Raw genomic sequence first — 14,316 nt, 5'->3', positions numbered from 1 at the left:
GCACTATCCTTATGGTTGAACACTAAGGCATGGGTTTCTCAGCCTGGGGTCTTGTATCTTGGCACCGGACTTGATCCTCACCTCACCCACTGTATTCAGCCTGGGATCTTGGGTCTTGGTATCCTATCTGGTCCTCAACTCACCCACTGTAGTCCCTGCACTAGTGGTTCAAATACCACGGGGTCCTAACCCCACTATTTCTCCTCGTTGGAGCCACATCTGCTCACTAGCTACCCTGTGCTGACTTTCACTCCTAGAGCGACTATTACTGTATTACTATCACTATCTTACACTTAACTAACTTTCCCGGCAGGCTTGGACCTGTAGTACCTCTCAGTGAGGCAAAGTCCCAGGACAGACCCAGACCTCATGGTGCTAAACCCTTTTATATTATCAAACAGTGCCATCTAGTGGACAATCCCCAGGTACTAGTGTGGACCCAGCTAGGGACATAGCTGCCTGAGTTAACTAAAGGTCCCTTAGGTGTCCAAATACTAAAGAGGAATGCCTGAGATAAATACACCCAAATCTCAGGGTCTCTACAGTAGTATAGTATATATACTTATATCTATATTAATTGTAAATTTTAGTATCACAATAGCCTTGAATTTGTGTTTGTCCAAGAAATCATCCAAGCCACTCTTAAAGGCATTAACAGAATCAGCTATCACAATATCATCCAGCCGTGCATTCCACAACCTCACTGTCCTGATTGTGAAGAACCCCCTACGTTGCTTCACATGAAAGTTCTCTTCCTAGTCTAAAGGGGTGGCCTCTGGTACGGTGATCCATTTTAAGGGAAAATAGATCTGCTATCTGTCCCTGCCCTCTAATGTACTTATAAAGAGAAATCATTTCCCCTCGCAAGCGTCTTTTCTCCAGATAAAAACCCAACCTTGACAGTCTACCCTCATAATTTAAGTCTTCCATCCCTCTAACCAGTTTAGTTGCACTTAGTCTCTGCCCTCTCTCCAGCTCATTTATATCCCTCTTAAGGACTGGAGTCCAAAACTGCACTGCATACTCCAGATGAGGCCTCACCAGGGACCTATAAAGGGGCAAAATTATGTTTGATCCCTTGAGTTTATGCCCTTTTTTATGCAAGACAGAACTTTATTTGCTTTAGTGGCCACAGAATGACACTTCCCAGAATTAGATAACCTGTTGTCTACAAACAACCCTAGATCCTTCTCAGTTAAGGAAACTCCCTACACACTGCCATTTAGTGTATAACTTGCATTTATATTATTTTTGCCAAAGTGAATAACCTTGCATTTATCAACATTGAACCTCATTTTCCAGTTTGCTGCCCAGTTTCCCAACTCAGACAAATCACTCTGCAAAGTGGTAGCATCCTGCATGGAACCTATAGTTCTGCACAATTTAGTATCATCTGCAAAAATAGAATCAGTACTTTCAATGCCCACCTCCAGGTCATTAATAAACAAGTTGAAAAGCAAAGTGCTTTGCTTGTGTGTGCCATTCTCTGCTTGCCCAGTGCTGCTAGTGTGTGCCATTCTCTACTTGTCCAGTGCTGCTTGTGTGTGCCATTCTCTGCTTGCCCAGTGCTGCTTGTGTGTGCCATTCTCTGCTTGCCCAGTGCTGCTTGTGTGTGCCATTCTCTACTTGCCCAGTGCTGCTTGTGTGTGCCATTCTCTGATTGTGCAGTGCTGCTTGTGTGTGCCATTCTCTGCCAAGTGCTGCTTGTGTGTGCCATTCTCTGCCAAGTGCTGCTTGTGTGTGCCATTCTCTGCTTGCCCAGTGCTGCTTGTGTGTGCCATTCTCTGCTTGCCCAGTGCTGCTTGTGTGTGCCATTCTCTGCTTGATCCAAGGAAAAATAGTTGAATCAAAACAGCTCCAGACAGTAATTTTCAACTGCAATTTGTTTATTCAGCAGTGTAGGCATACTACATGTTTCGGGCAGAGCCCTTTATCGAGTGTAACACACACAAAGCATTGTGGGAATTAAATACCTTCCTGGAAACAGGACACCACCTCCCCCACTTAAAGTGACAGTGTGGAAATTGCAATGATCTTACAAGTTAAATACTCAAAAATTCTCAACAATTCTAAATATTCAGATAACTTCACTGTCAATCTTAAATATTCAATAGTCCATAGTGTCCAAATGTCCAAAATCAAGGAGACTGCCTCTTTCAGCCTATCCTTGTATGGAATAAGAAAAAACAAAACCAAAAAGGACAAAAAACGGTAATCCAAACCATGACAATTGGTACTGCTATTATATTAGCCTACCCAGGGATGTACAAAGCATGTAGTAAGTTGTAAGGTACTTTTTTTTTGCTTAAACTGCCAGCATTAATAACTATAACTCCTGTACTTAAAAATTATTTATTGATTCCTACTCACGGCAGGAGTTCCGTGTTGCTTTAATTCTAGCTGCCCACTAGTACCTAAGAGAAAAAAAAGAGATATCTGTTAGTATATTTTTATACTTATTAACAATAGGTCATTGCATATCTTTCATAAGAAGCATTTAAGGCTGTTATAATCATTCATTCCTTTTGGTTTACTACACTCTTAATTTATTTATCCAGTATGCTTCTTTTTGGAGTAGTAGTTTTTCCCAATCGCCACCTCTCGGTGGTCTTTTGACCGCCTCTAATACCTTCCACTTTAGTTGACTCACGTTATGATTTTCTTCAAAAAAATGTCTCGCCACAGTGGTATCAGTATAGGTGTCAGGTTTGAAGTTTCTAATTGAACTCTTATGTTCTTTAATACGTGTATTTACAGCCCTGATTGTTTTTCCTACGTACAATTTACCACAGGGGCACTTCAATGAATATACCACATATGTACTCGTACATGTGGCAATTGCTCTCAATTTAATTTCTGTTGCTTTTGTGGGTTGGTGTATGTTAGGCCCCTTAATTATCGAGGTGCAGCATTCTCTGCTTGCCCAGTGCTGCTTGTGTGTGCCCTTCTCTGCTTGCCCAGTGCTGCTTGTGTGTGCCCTTCACTGCTTGCCCAGTGCTGCTTGTGTGTGCCCTTCACTGCTTGCCCAGTGCTGCTTGTGTGTGCCCTTCTCTGCTTGCCCAGTGCTGCTTGTGTGTGCCCTTCTTTGCTTGCCCAGTGCTGCTTGTGTGTGCCCTTCACTGCTTGCCCTATGCTACCTGTGGAATGTAAGCCTGTTAGGGGTTTTTTCTTGGGGGTTTTTAGCATTTGGAAATTGTTGTTAAGGGCCCCTAAGCTGTTTAATCATGTGTTGGGGGGTTGGAACTTGGGGTAGACAGAAAAGGCATGTGCCTAGGGTGCAACAGTCAGGGCTGTCATCAGGGGGGGCACAGGGGGGACTATCGTACTGGGCCTAAAGGGTGTGGGGGGGTGATGGGCACATGTCTCTTCTGCCTGCCTACCCCTTGTACTGGCCTTTCCTCAGGAGCAGGCATATGGGGTATTTGTTATTCATGTTGCTAGGGAGGCAGAGGACAAGCATGGGGAAGGGAGGGTGATCAGGGCAGAGGAATGCAGGGGCTTGTCTTTGGCATTTTACCTATTGGCTCAGGATTGGGATTTGTGGCTAAAGTATTCTTTAAATAATGAATTTTGTTCCATTCTAGATCTACAACTCTCCAGCTGTAGTAAGTGGAATTTACAGTATTTCACCCTGATATCTTCTCTGTCCAGTTGTTGGTCAGGGACTATAGCACCAGTAATCCACTGACACCTACATTATTGCAATTTTCCTAGTTTCTATAGCTAAAAAATGTAACTTGCTGACAGCTTGTATATTTCATTTCATTTTAGGCTTTCAGCTTTGCACCACCTCCACCTCCAGTAAGTGGAAATTACAGTATTTCAGATTGATATTGTCTGTTTGTTCAGCTGCCGCCCAGTTGTGAGGTCAGTGACAGTAGCACCCGGAAACAGCACTGAGTATTAGTCTCCAGTGTTATCGTTATATTATTATTATTTTTGTTATCGATATATATCATTAGAAATCATCAGTATCTCTGAGAGAAATCTCCCACACCAGGGCATCAGTATCACCAGTGGGATGGCAGAAACATTGCAGCTAAATGGGAGAGTGTATATAAATACATTAAATTATTATTAAAAACAGACGTTGCACTCACATTGGTCTGCACTGGCAGTCTGTCTTCTCTTTTATCTCTCTCTTGGTCACTTTATCCTGTGGTGCTTCATTCAGTCAACTCGGCCGCATTTAATTTGGATTCTGATTTCAACACTATCACCTAGTCACTCGCACTGATAGCCCAGTTACCCGCTGACCAAATTTGCCTTTACTCCCACGCCTGAAATGCATAGAAGTATCGCCCAAATCCTTGGATCTCTGAACACTGGTGGGGTGGAACAAGGTGTGACCTGGGTGGAACAGAACATGGCTTGGTGCAGAGCAGGTGTGGTCAAGGTACTCCCAGATCATATAGGGATCCAGGTCGGTTTTCCTATGTATTGGGATCATCAAGTGAAATACAATTGAGTGTAAAACACTTTGAGGACAAGAGAGCACAGAAAGCCTAGTAATAACATCCATTATAAGCACTGCTTTCATATGACAAGAAACTGTAATTCACTGAGGAAGGTGCCAATCCACCTTCTGCTGAATACAGCCCCCCCCTCCTCCAGTGGATACAATTGAACCTCAGGACCATATATTGATATATATGGATATGGACATGTGCTCCAAAATAACCCAGTCACAGTATAAAACATATATATTTGATAGTTTCCTTATTGCTGCTTAATTCAGTTTAGCTGTAAGTTTGGATGAATAAGACATGGAATACCAAGAAAATGTCTTCTGTCTTATTTATTTCATGCCAATTAGTACTTTACATTCTTTAGATGTTTCTGTTACTTTACAGCTAATTATAATCTAATTAACCAGTGAGTTTGTGAAATCCAGGAACTCAGTGCGAATAATTTTTCCCCATATCCTTTGACATCCAGGGCAATAAGGAGATACAATCTGATAGCGTCTCTTGCTTCCCCAGTCAGTCATTTCTGCCAAGCACTAGAGATCTCCTGCTTGGAACAGACTTTGCGGATAAATCCTGATTGCAGCTCCCGCTTGCGCTCCCTCGACAAATATTTGGCCAAAAAAAAAAATGTTTTCTCTCATCCGATATCCAACATGTTATATTAGGGAAATGTCTTCTGTTGGAATAATTACAGATTATTCTATTTATTCTTTCCTAGCCTCCGTTGTCTGTTGCCAAGGTCAGTCCACTTTATAATATTTGCCTGTGAAAGTCTTTCTGCCATCTCTATTTTATAATCCTTTTACAGTCTTGTTTGTTTCATGAACTCTTTTTAGTTGTTTCTATTTAAGCTGGCCATAGACGTGCAGATTTTAGCCTAAAGGTGGCCATACACGGGCCGATAAAAGCTGCCGACAGACTGTGTCGGCAGCTTATTGGCCCGTGTATGGGGGCCCCCGACGGGCTTAAAAATCCCGTCGGATCGCGGCCGCATCTGTTCGTTGATGCGGTCCCGCGATCCGACCGCCCGTTTGAGAATGCTAGGATCCGATCGTTGGGCCCTAGGGCCCACGATCGGATCTGGCCGATATTGCCCACCTCAAGGTGGGCATATCGGAGGGAGATCCGCTCGTTTGGCGACATCGCCAAACGAGCGGATCTATCCATGTATGGGGACCTTTACATCCAAAGAACAATCGTACATCGCAATCTTCCGACCTCCCAGTAACCATTTAGATTAAAAAAAGTAGTAAAAGAACAAATCAATGTTCTGTCCGTGACAACAATCGTACGAAAGTTATGTCTGACAAATAGTAGTGACCCACTGATATCGTCAGATGAAATGAAACAACCGATCCCCATGATTAAAAAAAAGTTGGGACAATCCACACACAGTCTGAAAATTGTACAAATCAACTTTATCTTTGTGTCTATGGCCAGCTTTACTTTCTGTTGCATGTGTGTCCGATTCTGTGGGTGCTGCCACCAGAATGCTGGTGCTCCCTCTTCCCACTCCTCTCTTTTAACATTAGACCTGGCGTGGGTCAAACTTAAATAATCCAGTTACCGTATATACTCGAGTATAAGCCGTCCCGAGTATAAGCCGAGGTACCAAATTTTACCTCCAAAAACTGGGAAAGCTTATTGACTCGAGTATAAGCCGAGGGTGAGAAATGCAGCAGCTTCTGGTAAGTTTCAATCAAAAAATTGAGGGTTTCTGCTTCCATTGGAGGTGCCGGAGTCTCGTTTTTGGATGCCGGCGACCATTCTTGGACGCCGGCGAATATTCTTGGCAAGAGTACCGTATATACTTGGAGACTATTCTTAGACGCCGGCAACTATTCTTGTACGCCGGCGACTATTCTTAAACGCCGGCAACTATTCTTTGCGCCGTTTTTGCGCTTGACCGGAGTATAAGCCGAGGTAGAGTTTCTCAGCATATATTGGGGGCTGAAAAACTCGGCTTATACTCGAGTATATACGGTACTCTTTATTTTCCTCTCAGCATCAGTCTCTTTTTGTTCTCTCTTCATGCAGGACCAGTATTGATCAATAGGTCTAATATATCAAAATAATTAGCTCTAATAAATCTTCTAGACAAAAGTGAGTTCCCCCCCCCCAAAAAGGGTGGTGAGAGCGATGTTGAGTATATTGATCAGTTCAGAAATACTACAGAATTTTTAAATAGAACGTTTCTTATGTCGTTGATATAAAGCTTATATTAAAATGTCATGTTTGCTATAGTTGCCCTTTAGGCAGGGCTAACCGCAATGGATTAATGCATTCATGTAAGATAAAGCGAAAAGCAAGAAGGAAAATATATTTGGGTGTGTGGGGGGGATGGGGACATATCTCTTCTGCCTGCCTACCCCTTGTACTGGCCTTTCCTTAATCATGAGCAGGCATCTGGGGGTATTTGTTATTTGTGTTGCTAGGGAGGCAGGAGGTATGATTAGTAGAATGCAATAGTTTTAAGTGACAAGCATGGGGAAGGGAGGGCAATCAGGGCAGATGAAAGTAGGGGCTTGTCTTTGGCATTTTACCTATTGGCTCGGGACTGGAATTTGTGGCTAAAATAATGATTGAATAATTAATATTGTTCCATTCTAGACCTTCGACTCTCCAACTCCAGCTGTAGTAACTGGAATTTACAGTCTTTCACTCCTGATATCTTCTCTGTCCAGTTGTTGGTCAGGGACTATAGCACCTAGTAACCCACTGACACCTACATTATTGCAATTTTCCCAGGTTCTATGGCTAAAATAACTTGCTGACAACTTGTATATTTTATTCAATTTTAGCCTTTCAGCTTTGCACCACCTCCACCTCCAGTAAGTAGAAATGACAGTATTTCAGATTGATATTGTCTGTTTGTTCAGCTGCCGCCCAGTTGTTAGGTCAGTGACAGTAGCACCCGGAAACAGCACTGATTATTAGTCTCTCCAGTGTTATTGTTATATTATTATTATTGTTATCATTATATATTATGGGTATGGGACCTGTTATCCAGAATGCCTGTGACCTGGGGGTTTTTGGATAACGGATCTTTCCTTAATTTGGATCTTTTTACCTTAAATCTACTAGAAAATCATATAAACATTAAATACATCCAATTGGCTGGTTTTGCTTTCAATAAGGATTAATTATATCTTAGTTGCGATCAGGTACAAGCTACTGTTTTATTATTACAGTGAAAAAGGAAATCTGGATTATTAAAAATTTGGATTATTTGGATAAAATGGAGTCTATGGGATGATGGAACCCATACCTGCATTAGAATCAGCAGTCTATACATCAGATTAAATTGTGATTGTGATTAAACCCCCCACCAGAGCATCAGTATCACCAGTGGGATGGCAGAAACAATCAGTTGGATCACTGAATACAATTTCACAGTATATAATATATAGATATTTATATATATATTGTTTCCTTATTGCTGCCTAATTCAGTCTAACTGTAAGTTTGGATAAGACATGGAATACCAAGAAAATGTCTTCTGTTGGAATAATTACAGAAGACTGAATTACAGATTTTTCTCTTTATTCTTTCCTAGAAAGAATAAAGGGGCCCGGGAGGTCAGAACGTTATAATATTTGCTTCTCTAGACCTGTTACAGTCTTATTTATTTCATGCTATATTGTACTTTACATTCTTTAGATGTTTTACTTTCTTTTACTTTACAGCTAATTATAATCTCATAAGATTTACTTCACCTGTGAGTTTGTGAAATCCAGGAGATTTTGTGAACTCAAAGTGCAAATTATTTTTTGCCACATCCAGGGCAAGAAGGAGATACAATCTGATAGCGTCTCTTGCTTCCCCAGTCAGTCATTTCTGTCCTCAATACCTCTGCCAAGCACTAGAGATCTCCTGCTTGGACCAGACTTTGATCCTGATAGCAGTTCCCGCTTGCGCTCCCTAGACGAATATTTGCAGCAAAAAAAAGTATTTTCTCGTCCGATATAAAACACGTGATATTAGGGAAATTTCTTCTGTTGGAATAATGACAGCTTATTCTATTTATTCTTTCCTAGCCTCTGTTGCCTGCTGCCACTTTATAATATTTGCCTGTGAAAGGCTTTCTGCCATCGCTATACCTTTTACAGTCTTGTTTGTTTCATGTTATGTCAGTAACCCACTGATTTCATTCCTTTGAATGGTTTTGTCTCTGTACCACCTCCAGTATGGCTAAAATAACTTGCTGACAACTTGTATATTTTATTCAATTTTAGCCTTTCAGCTTTGCACCACCTCCACCTCCAGTAAGTGGAAATGACAGTATTTCAGATTGATATTGTTTGTTTGTTCAGCTGCCGCCCAGTTGTTAGGTCAGTGACAGTAGCACCTGGAAACAGCACTGAGTATTAGTCTTCATTGTTATTGTTATATTATTATTATTGTTATTATTATATATTATTAGAAATCAACAGTCTATACATCAGTATCTCTGTGAGAAAACTCCCATACCAGAGCATCAGTATCACCAGTGGGATGGCAGAATCATTGCAGCTAAATGGGAGAGTGTATATAAATACATTCATTATTATTAAAAACAGACGTTGCACTCACATTGCTCTGCACTGGCAGTCTGTCTTCTCTTTTATCTCTCTGGGTCACTTTATCCTGTGGCGCTTCATTCATGGTTTTCCTATGTATTGGGATCATCAAGTGAAATACAATTGAGTGCAAAACACTGTGAGGACAAGAGAGCACAGAAAGCCTAGTAATAACATCCATTCTAAGCACTGCTTTCATATGACAAGAAACTGTAATTCACTGGGGGAAGGTGCTAATCCACCTTCTGCTGAATACAGCACCCCCCCCCCCTCCACTGGATACAATTGCTAACCTTGAACTTCAGGACCATATATTGAAATATATGGATATTTGGCATGTGCTCCAAAATATCCCGGTCACGGTATAAAAAATATATATTTGATAGTTTCCTTATTGCTGCTTAATTCAGTTTAGCTGTAAGTTTGGATGAATAAGACATAGAAAACCAAGAAAATGTCTTCTGTTGGAATAATTACAGAAGACTATCAATTACAGCTTTTTCTCTTTATTCTTTCATAGCCTCCTTTGGCTCTTGGCATGGTAGGTCAAAACTTTATAATATTTGCTTCTCTATACTTGTTACAGTCTTATTTATTTCATGCTATATTGTACTTTACATTCTTTAGATGTTTTACATTTTTTTACTTTACAGCTAATTAATATCTCAAAAGATTCACTTCACATGTGAGTTTGTGAAATCCAGGAGATTTTCATTTCATTTCATATCCAGGGCAAGAAGGAGATACAATCTGATAGGGATATATTTATCAAAGAGTGAAGTTAATAGGGAAGTTCCGCCACTAGAGTGAAATTCCGCCACTCTCCATTCCTTTCTATGGGATTTTTATAGGTGTATTTATCAAAGGGTAAACTTTCACTTTCCCCCTTGATAAATACGCCTTTCAAAATCCAATAGAAATGAATGGAGAGCTGCGGAATTTCACTCTAGTGGCGGAACTTCATTCTTTGATAAATTTACCTCTTAGCGTCTCTTGCTTCCCAGGCAGTCATGTCTGTTCTCAATGCCCCTGCCAAGCATTAGAGATCTCCTGCTTGGAACAGAGTAGATCCTGATTGCAGCTCCCATTTTCGCTCCCTAGGCGAATATTTGCCACAAAAAAATGTTTTCTCTCATCTGATATCCAACAGGTGATATTAAGGATATGTCTTCTGTTGGAATAATGACAGCTTATTCTATTTATTCTTTCCTAGCCTCTGTTGCCTGCTGCCACTTTATAATATTTGCCTGTGAAAGGCTTTCTGCCATCGCTATACCTTTTACAGTCTTGTTTGTTTCATGTTATGTCAGTAACCCACTGATTTCATTCCTTTGAATGGTTTTGTCTTTGTACCACCTCCAGTATGGCTAAAATAACTTGCTGACAACTTGTATATTTTATTAAATTTTAGCCTTTCAGCTTTGCACCACCTCCACCTCCAGTAAGTAGAAATGACAGTATTTCAGATTGATATTGTTTGTTTGTTCAGCTGCCGCCCAGTTGTTAGGTCAGTGACAGTAGCACCCAGAAACAGCACTGAGTATTAAGCTGGCCATAGACGCAAAGATCTGATGGTACGAATCGAGGATTCGTACGATTTTCGGAACGTGTGTGGAGAGTCCTGACATTTTTCGTCCGGCGGAGATCGGTCGTTTGGTCGATCGGACAGGTTAGAAAATTTCTGTCGGCTGCCGATAATATCTCTGCGTGTATTGCCGATCGTACGATTTTCAGTGGGAGACTGTCACCAGCTTTGGTTGGACATACCGTATATACTCGAGTATAAGCCGTCCCGAGTATAAGCCGAGGTACCAAATTTTACCTCCAAAAACTGGGAAAGCTTATTGACTAGAGTATAAGCCGAAGGTGAGAAATGCAGCAGTTTTTGGTAAGTTTCAATCAAAAAATTGAGGGTTTCTGCTCCCATTGGAGGTGCCGGAGTCTCGTTTTTGGATGCCGGCGACCATTCTTGGACGCCGCCGAATATTCTTGGCAAGAGTACCGTATATACTTGGAGACTATTCTTAGACGCCGGCGACTATTCTTAAACGCCGGCGACTATTCTTTGCGCCGTTTTTGCGCTTGACCCGAGTATAAGCCGAGGTAGAGTTTTTCAACATATTTTGGGGGCTGAAAAACTCGGCTTATACTCGAGTATATACGGTAGATATCGTACGATTGCTGTCAGGGGCAGAACATTGCTGATCTGTTCTTTAACTAATCTGACTGGTAAGACTTTGATCTGAATGGTTAGTGGCGGGTCGGGAGATGGGAAAGTCCGAACGTACGATGATTCGTACGATCGGATCTTTGCATCTATGGCCAGCTTTAGTCTCTCCAGTGTTATTATATTATTGTTATCATTATATATTATTAGAAATCAATAGTCTATACATCAGTATCTCTGTGAGAAAACTCCCACACCAGAGCATCAGTATCACCAGTGGGATGGCAGAATCATTGCAGCTAAGTGGGAGAGTGTATATAAATACATTAAATTAATAAATACATTAAATTATTATTATTATTATATGCACTCACATTGCTCTGCACTGGCAGTCTGTCTTCTCTTTTATCTCTCTGGGTCACTTTATCCTGTAGCGCTTCATTCATGGTTTTCCTATGTATTGGGATCATCAAGTGAAATACAATTGAGTGCAAAACACTGTGAGGACAAGAGAGCACAGAAAGCCTAGTAATAACATCCATTCTAAGCACTGCTTTCATATGACAAGAAACTGTAATTCACTGGGGGAAGGTGCGAATCCACCTTCTGCTGAATACAGCACCCCCCCCCCCTCCACTGGATACAATTGCTAACCTTGAACTTCAGGACCATATATTGAAATATATGGATATTTGGAATGTGCTCCAAAATATCCCAGTCACAGTATAAAAAATGTATATTTGATAGTTTCCTTATTGCTGCTTAATTCAGTTTAGCTGTAAGTTTGGATGAATAAGACATAGAAAACCAAGAAAATGTCTTCTGTTGGAATAATTACAGAAGACTATCAATTACAGCTTTTTCTCTTTATTCTTTCATAGCCTCCTTTGGCTCTTGGCATGGTAGGTCAAAACTTTATAATATTTGCTTCTCTATACTTGTTACAGTCCTATTTATTTCATGCTATATTGTACTTTACATTCTTTAGATGTTTTACATTTTTTTACTTTACAGCTAATTAATATCTCAAAAGATTCACTTCACATGTGAGTTTGTGAAATCCAGGAGATTTTCATTTCATTTGATATCCAGGGCAAGAAGGAGATACAATCTGATAGGGATATATTTGTCAAAGAGTGAAGTTAATAGGGAAGTTCCGCCACTAGAGTGAAATTCCGCCACTCTCCATTCATTTCTATGGGATTTTTATAGGTGTATTTATCAAAGGGTAAACTTTCACTTTCCCCCATTGATAAATACGCCTTTCAAAATCCAATAGAAATGAATGGAGAGCTGCGGAATTTCACTCTAGTGGCGGAACTTCACTCTTTGATAAATTTACCTCTTAGCGTCTCTTGCTTCCCCAGTCAGTCATGTCTGTTCTCAATGCCACTGCCAAGCATTAGAGATCTCCTGCTTGGAACAGAGTAGATCCTGATTGCAGCTCCCGTTTTCGCTCCCTAGGCGAATATTTGCCACAAAAAAATGTTTTTTCTCATCTGATATCTAACAGGTTATATGAAGGATATGTCTTCTGTTGGAATAATGACAGCTTATTCTATTTATTCTTTCCTAGCCTCTGTTGCCTGCTGCCACTTTATAATATTTGCCTGTGAAAGGCTTTCTGCCATCGCTATACCTTTTACAGTCTTGTTTGTTTCATGTTATGTCAGTAACCCACTGATTTCATTCCTTTGAATGGTTTTGTCTCTGTACCACCTCCAGTATGGCTAAAATAACTTGCTGACAACTTGTATATTTTATTCAATTTTAGCCTTTCAGCTTTGCACCACCTCCACCTCCAGTAAGTAGAAATGACAGTATTTCAGATTGATATTGTCTGTTTGTCCAGCTGCCGCCCAGTTGTGAGGTCAGTGACAGTAGCACCTGGAAACAGCACTGATTATTAGTCTTCATTGTTATTGTTATATTATTATTATTGTTATTATTATATATTATTAGAAATCAACAGTCTATACATCAGTATCTCTGTGAGAAAACTCCCACACCAGGGGATCAGTATCACCAGTGGGATGGCAGAATCATTGCAGCTAAATGGGAGAGTGTATATAAATACATTAAATTATTATTAAAAACAGACGTTGCACTCACATTGCTCTGCACTGGCAGTCTGTCTTCTCTTTTATCTCTCTGGGTCACTTTATCCTGTGGCGCTTCATTCATGGTTTTCCTATGTATTGGGATCATCAAGTGAAATACAAACACTGTGAGGACAAGAGAGCACAGAAAGCCTAGTAATAACATCCATTCTAAGCACTGCTTTCATATGACAAGAAACTGTAATTCACTGGGGGAAGGTGCTAATCCACCTTCTGCTGAATACAGCCCCCCCCCCTCCAGTGGATACAATTGCTAACCTTGAACTTCAGGACCATATATTGAAATATATGGATATTTGGCATGTGCTCCAAAATATCCCAGTCACAGTATAAAAAATGTATATTTGATAGTTTCCTTATTGCTGCTTTATTCAGTTTAGCTGTAAGTTTGGATGAATAAGACATAGAAAACCAAGAAAATGTCTTCTGTTGGAATAATTACAGCTTATTCTATTTATTCTTTCCTAGCCTCCGTTGCCTGCTGCCAAGGTCAGTCCACTTTATAATATTTGTTTGTGGGTTTCTGCCATTGCGATACCTTTTACAGTCTTGTTTGTTTCATGTTATGTTGTGCTTTACTCTTTTTAGTTGTTTCTATTTAAGCTGGCCATAGACGTGCAGATTTTAGCCTTGTCTCCGTAGAACGATCATACATCACAATTATTAATTATTATATTATTAATTATATTCATGGATGGTGCTGTGATTCCAATTTCCATTGTACAAGCCTTTAATATGACCCTACTACACCCTAAACACTAATCTGACCTAGGGGAATGGAATATTGTACTCTCCAGGGGCAGCAGGCTGTATATTTTGTTGGTCATTCTCAGCTTGGGTTGTCAACTGTATCACTGTGCATGTGTGCTGCACCCCCACTCTCCTGCCCAATCTCAACAGGGGGTAATACTTCTTTTACCTCTAAAAACGAATAGCCCTGGTGCCTCTGCCCTGAGCTCAATCATGCATCACATGGATACTCTACAGCCTACTAATATCCC

General features: G+C 40.6%; 1 protein-coding gene across 35 annotated transcripts in view; it reads left to right on the top strand.

Moving 5' to 3' along the window:
- The window catches only part of LOC108709018 (protein mono-ADP-ribosyltransferase PARP4), a 104,014-nt gene that overhangs the window by 67,476 nt on the left and 22,222 nt on the right, over positions 1-14,316 (top strand). For 10 of the 35 annotated variants that reach the window (XR_005965927.1, XM_041584529.1, XM_041584526.1 and 7 more), the window contains 11 exons: positions 3,585-3,605; positions 3,772-3,801; positions 5,188-5,208; positions 7,080-7,106; positions 7,271-7,300; positions 8,705-8,734; positions 9,549-9,569; positions 10,440-10,469; positions 12,077-12,097; positions 12,970-12,999; positions 13,784-13,804. Coding sequence is in view for 34 of the 35 variants with exons in the window: in XM_041584529.1 (XP_041440463.1) it covers positions 3,585-3,605; positions 3,772-3,801; positions 5,188-5,208; positions 7,080-7,106; positions 7,271-7,300; positions 8,705-8,734; positions 9,549-9,569; positions 10,440-10,469; positions 12,077-12,097; positions 12,970-12,999; positions 13,784-13,804 (282 nt within the window). In the remaining variant the exon portion in view is untranslated. Of the gene's footprint in view, positions 1-3,584; positions 3,606-3,771; positions 3,802-5,187; positions 5,209-7,079; positions 7,107-7,270; positions 7,301-8,704; positions 8,735-9,548; positions 9,570-10,439; positions 10,470-12,076; positions 12,098-12,969; positions 13,000-13,759; positions 13,805-14,316 lie in introns of those variants that run through there. The other 25 variants (XM_041584539.1, XM_041584533.1, XM_041584527.1 and 22 more) reach the window with 16 other exon arrangements.

Source organism: Xenopus laevis, chromosome 2S (assembly GCF_017654675.1).
Source record: "Xenopus laevis strain J_2021 chromosome 2S, Xenopus_laevis_v10.1, whole genome shotgun sequence".
Taxonomy (NCBI): Eukaryota; Metazoa; Chordata; class Amphibia; order Anura; family Pipidae; genus Xenopus; species Xenopus laevis.
Note: the sequence above shows the minus strand (reverse complement) of the source record. Positions and strands in the feature narration are given on the sequence as shown.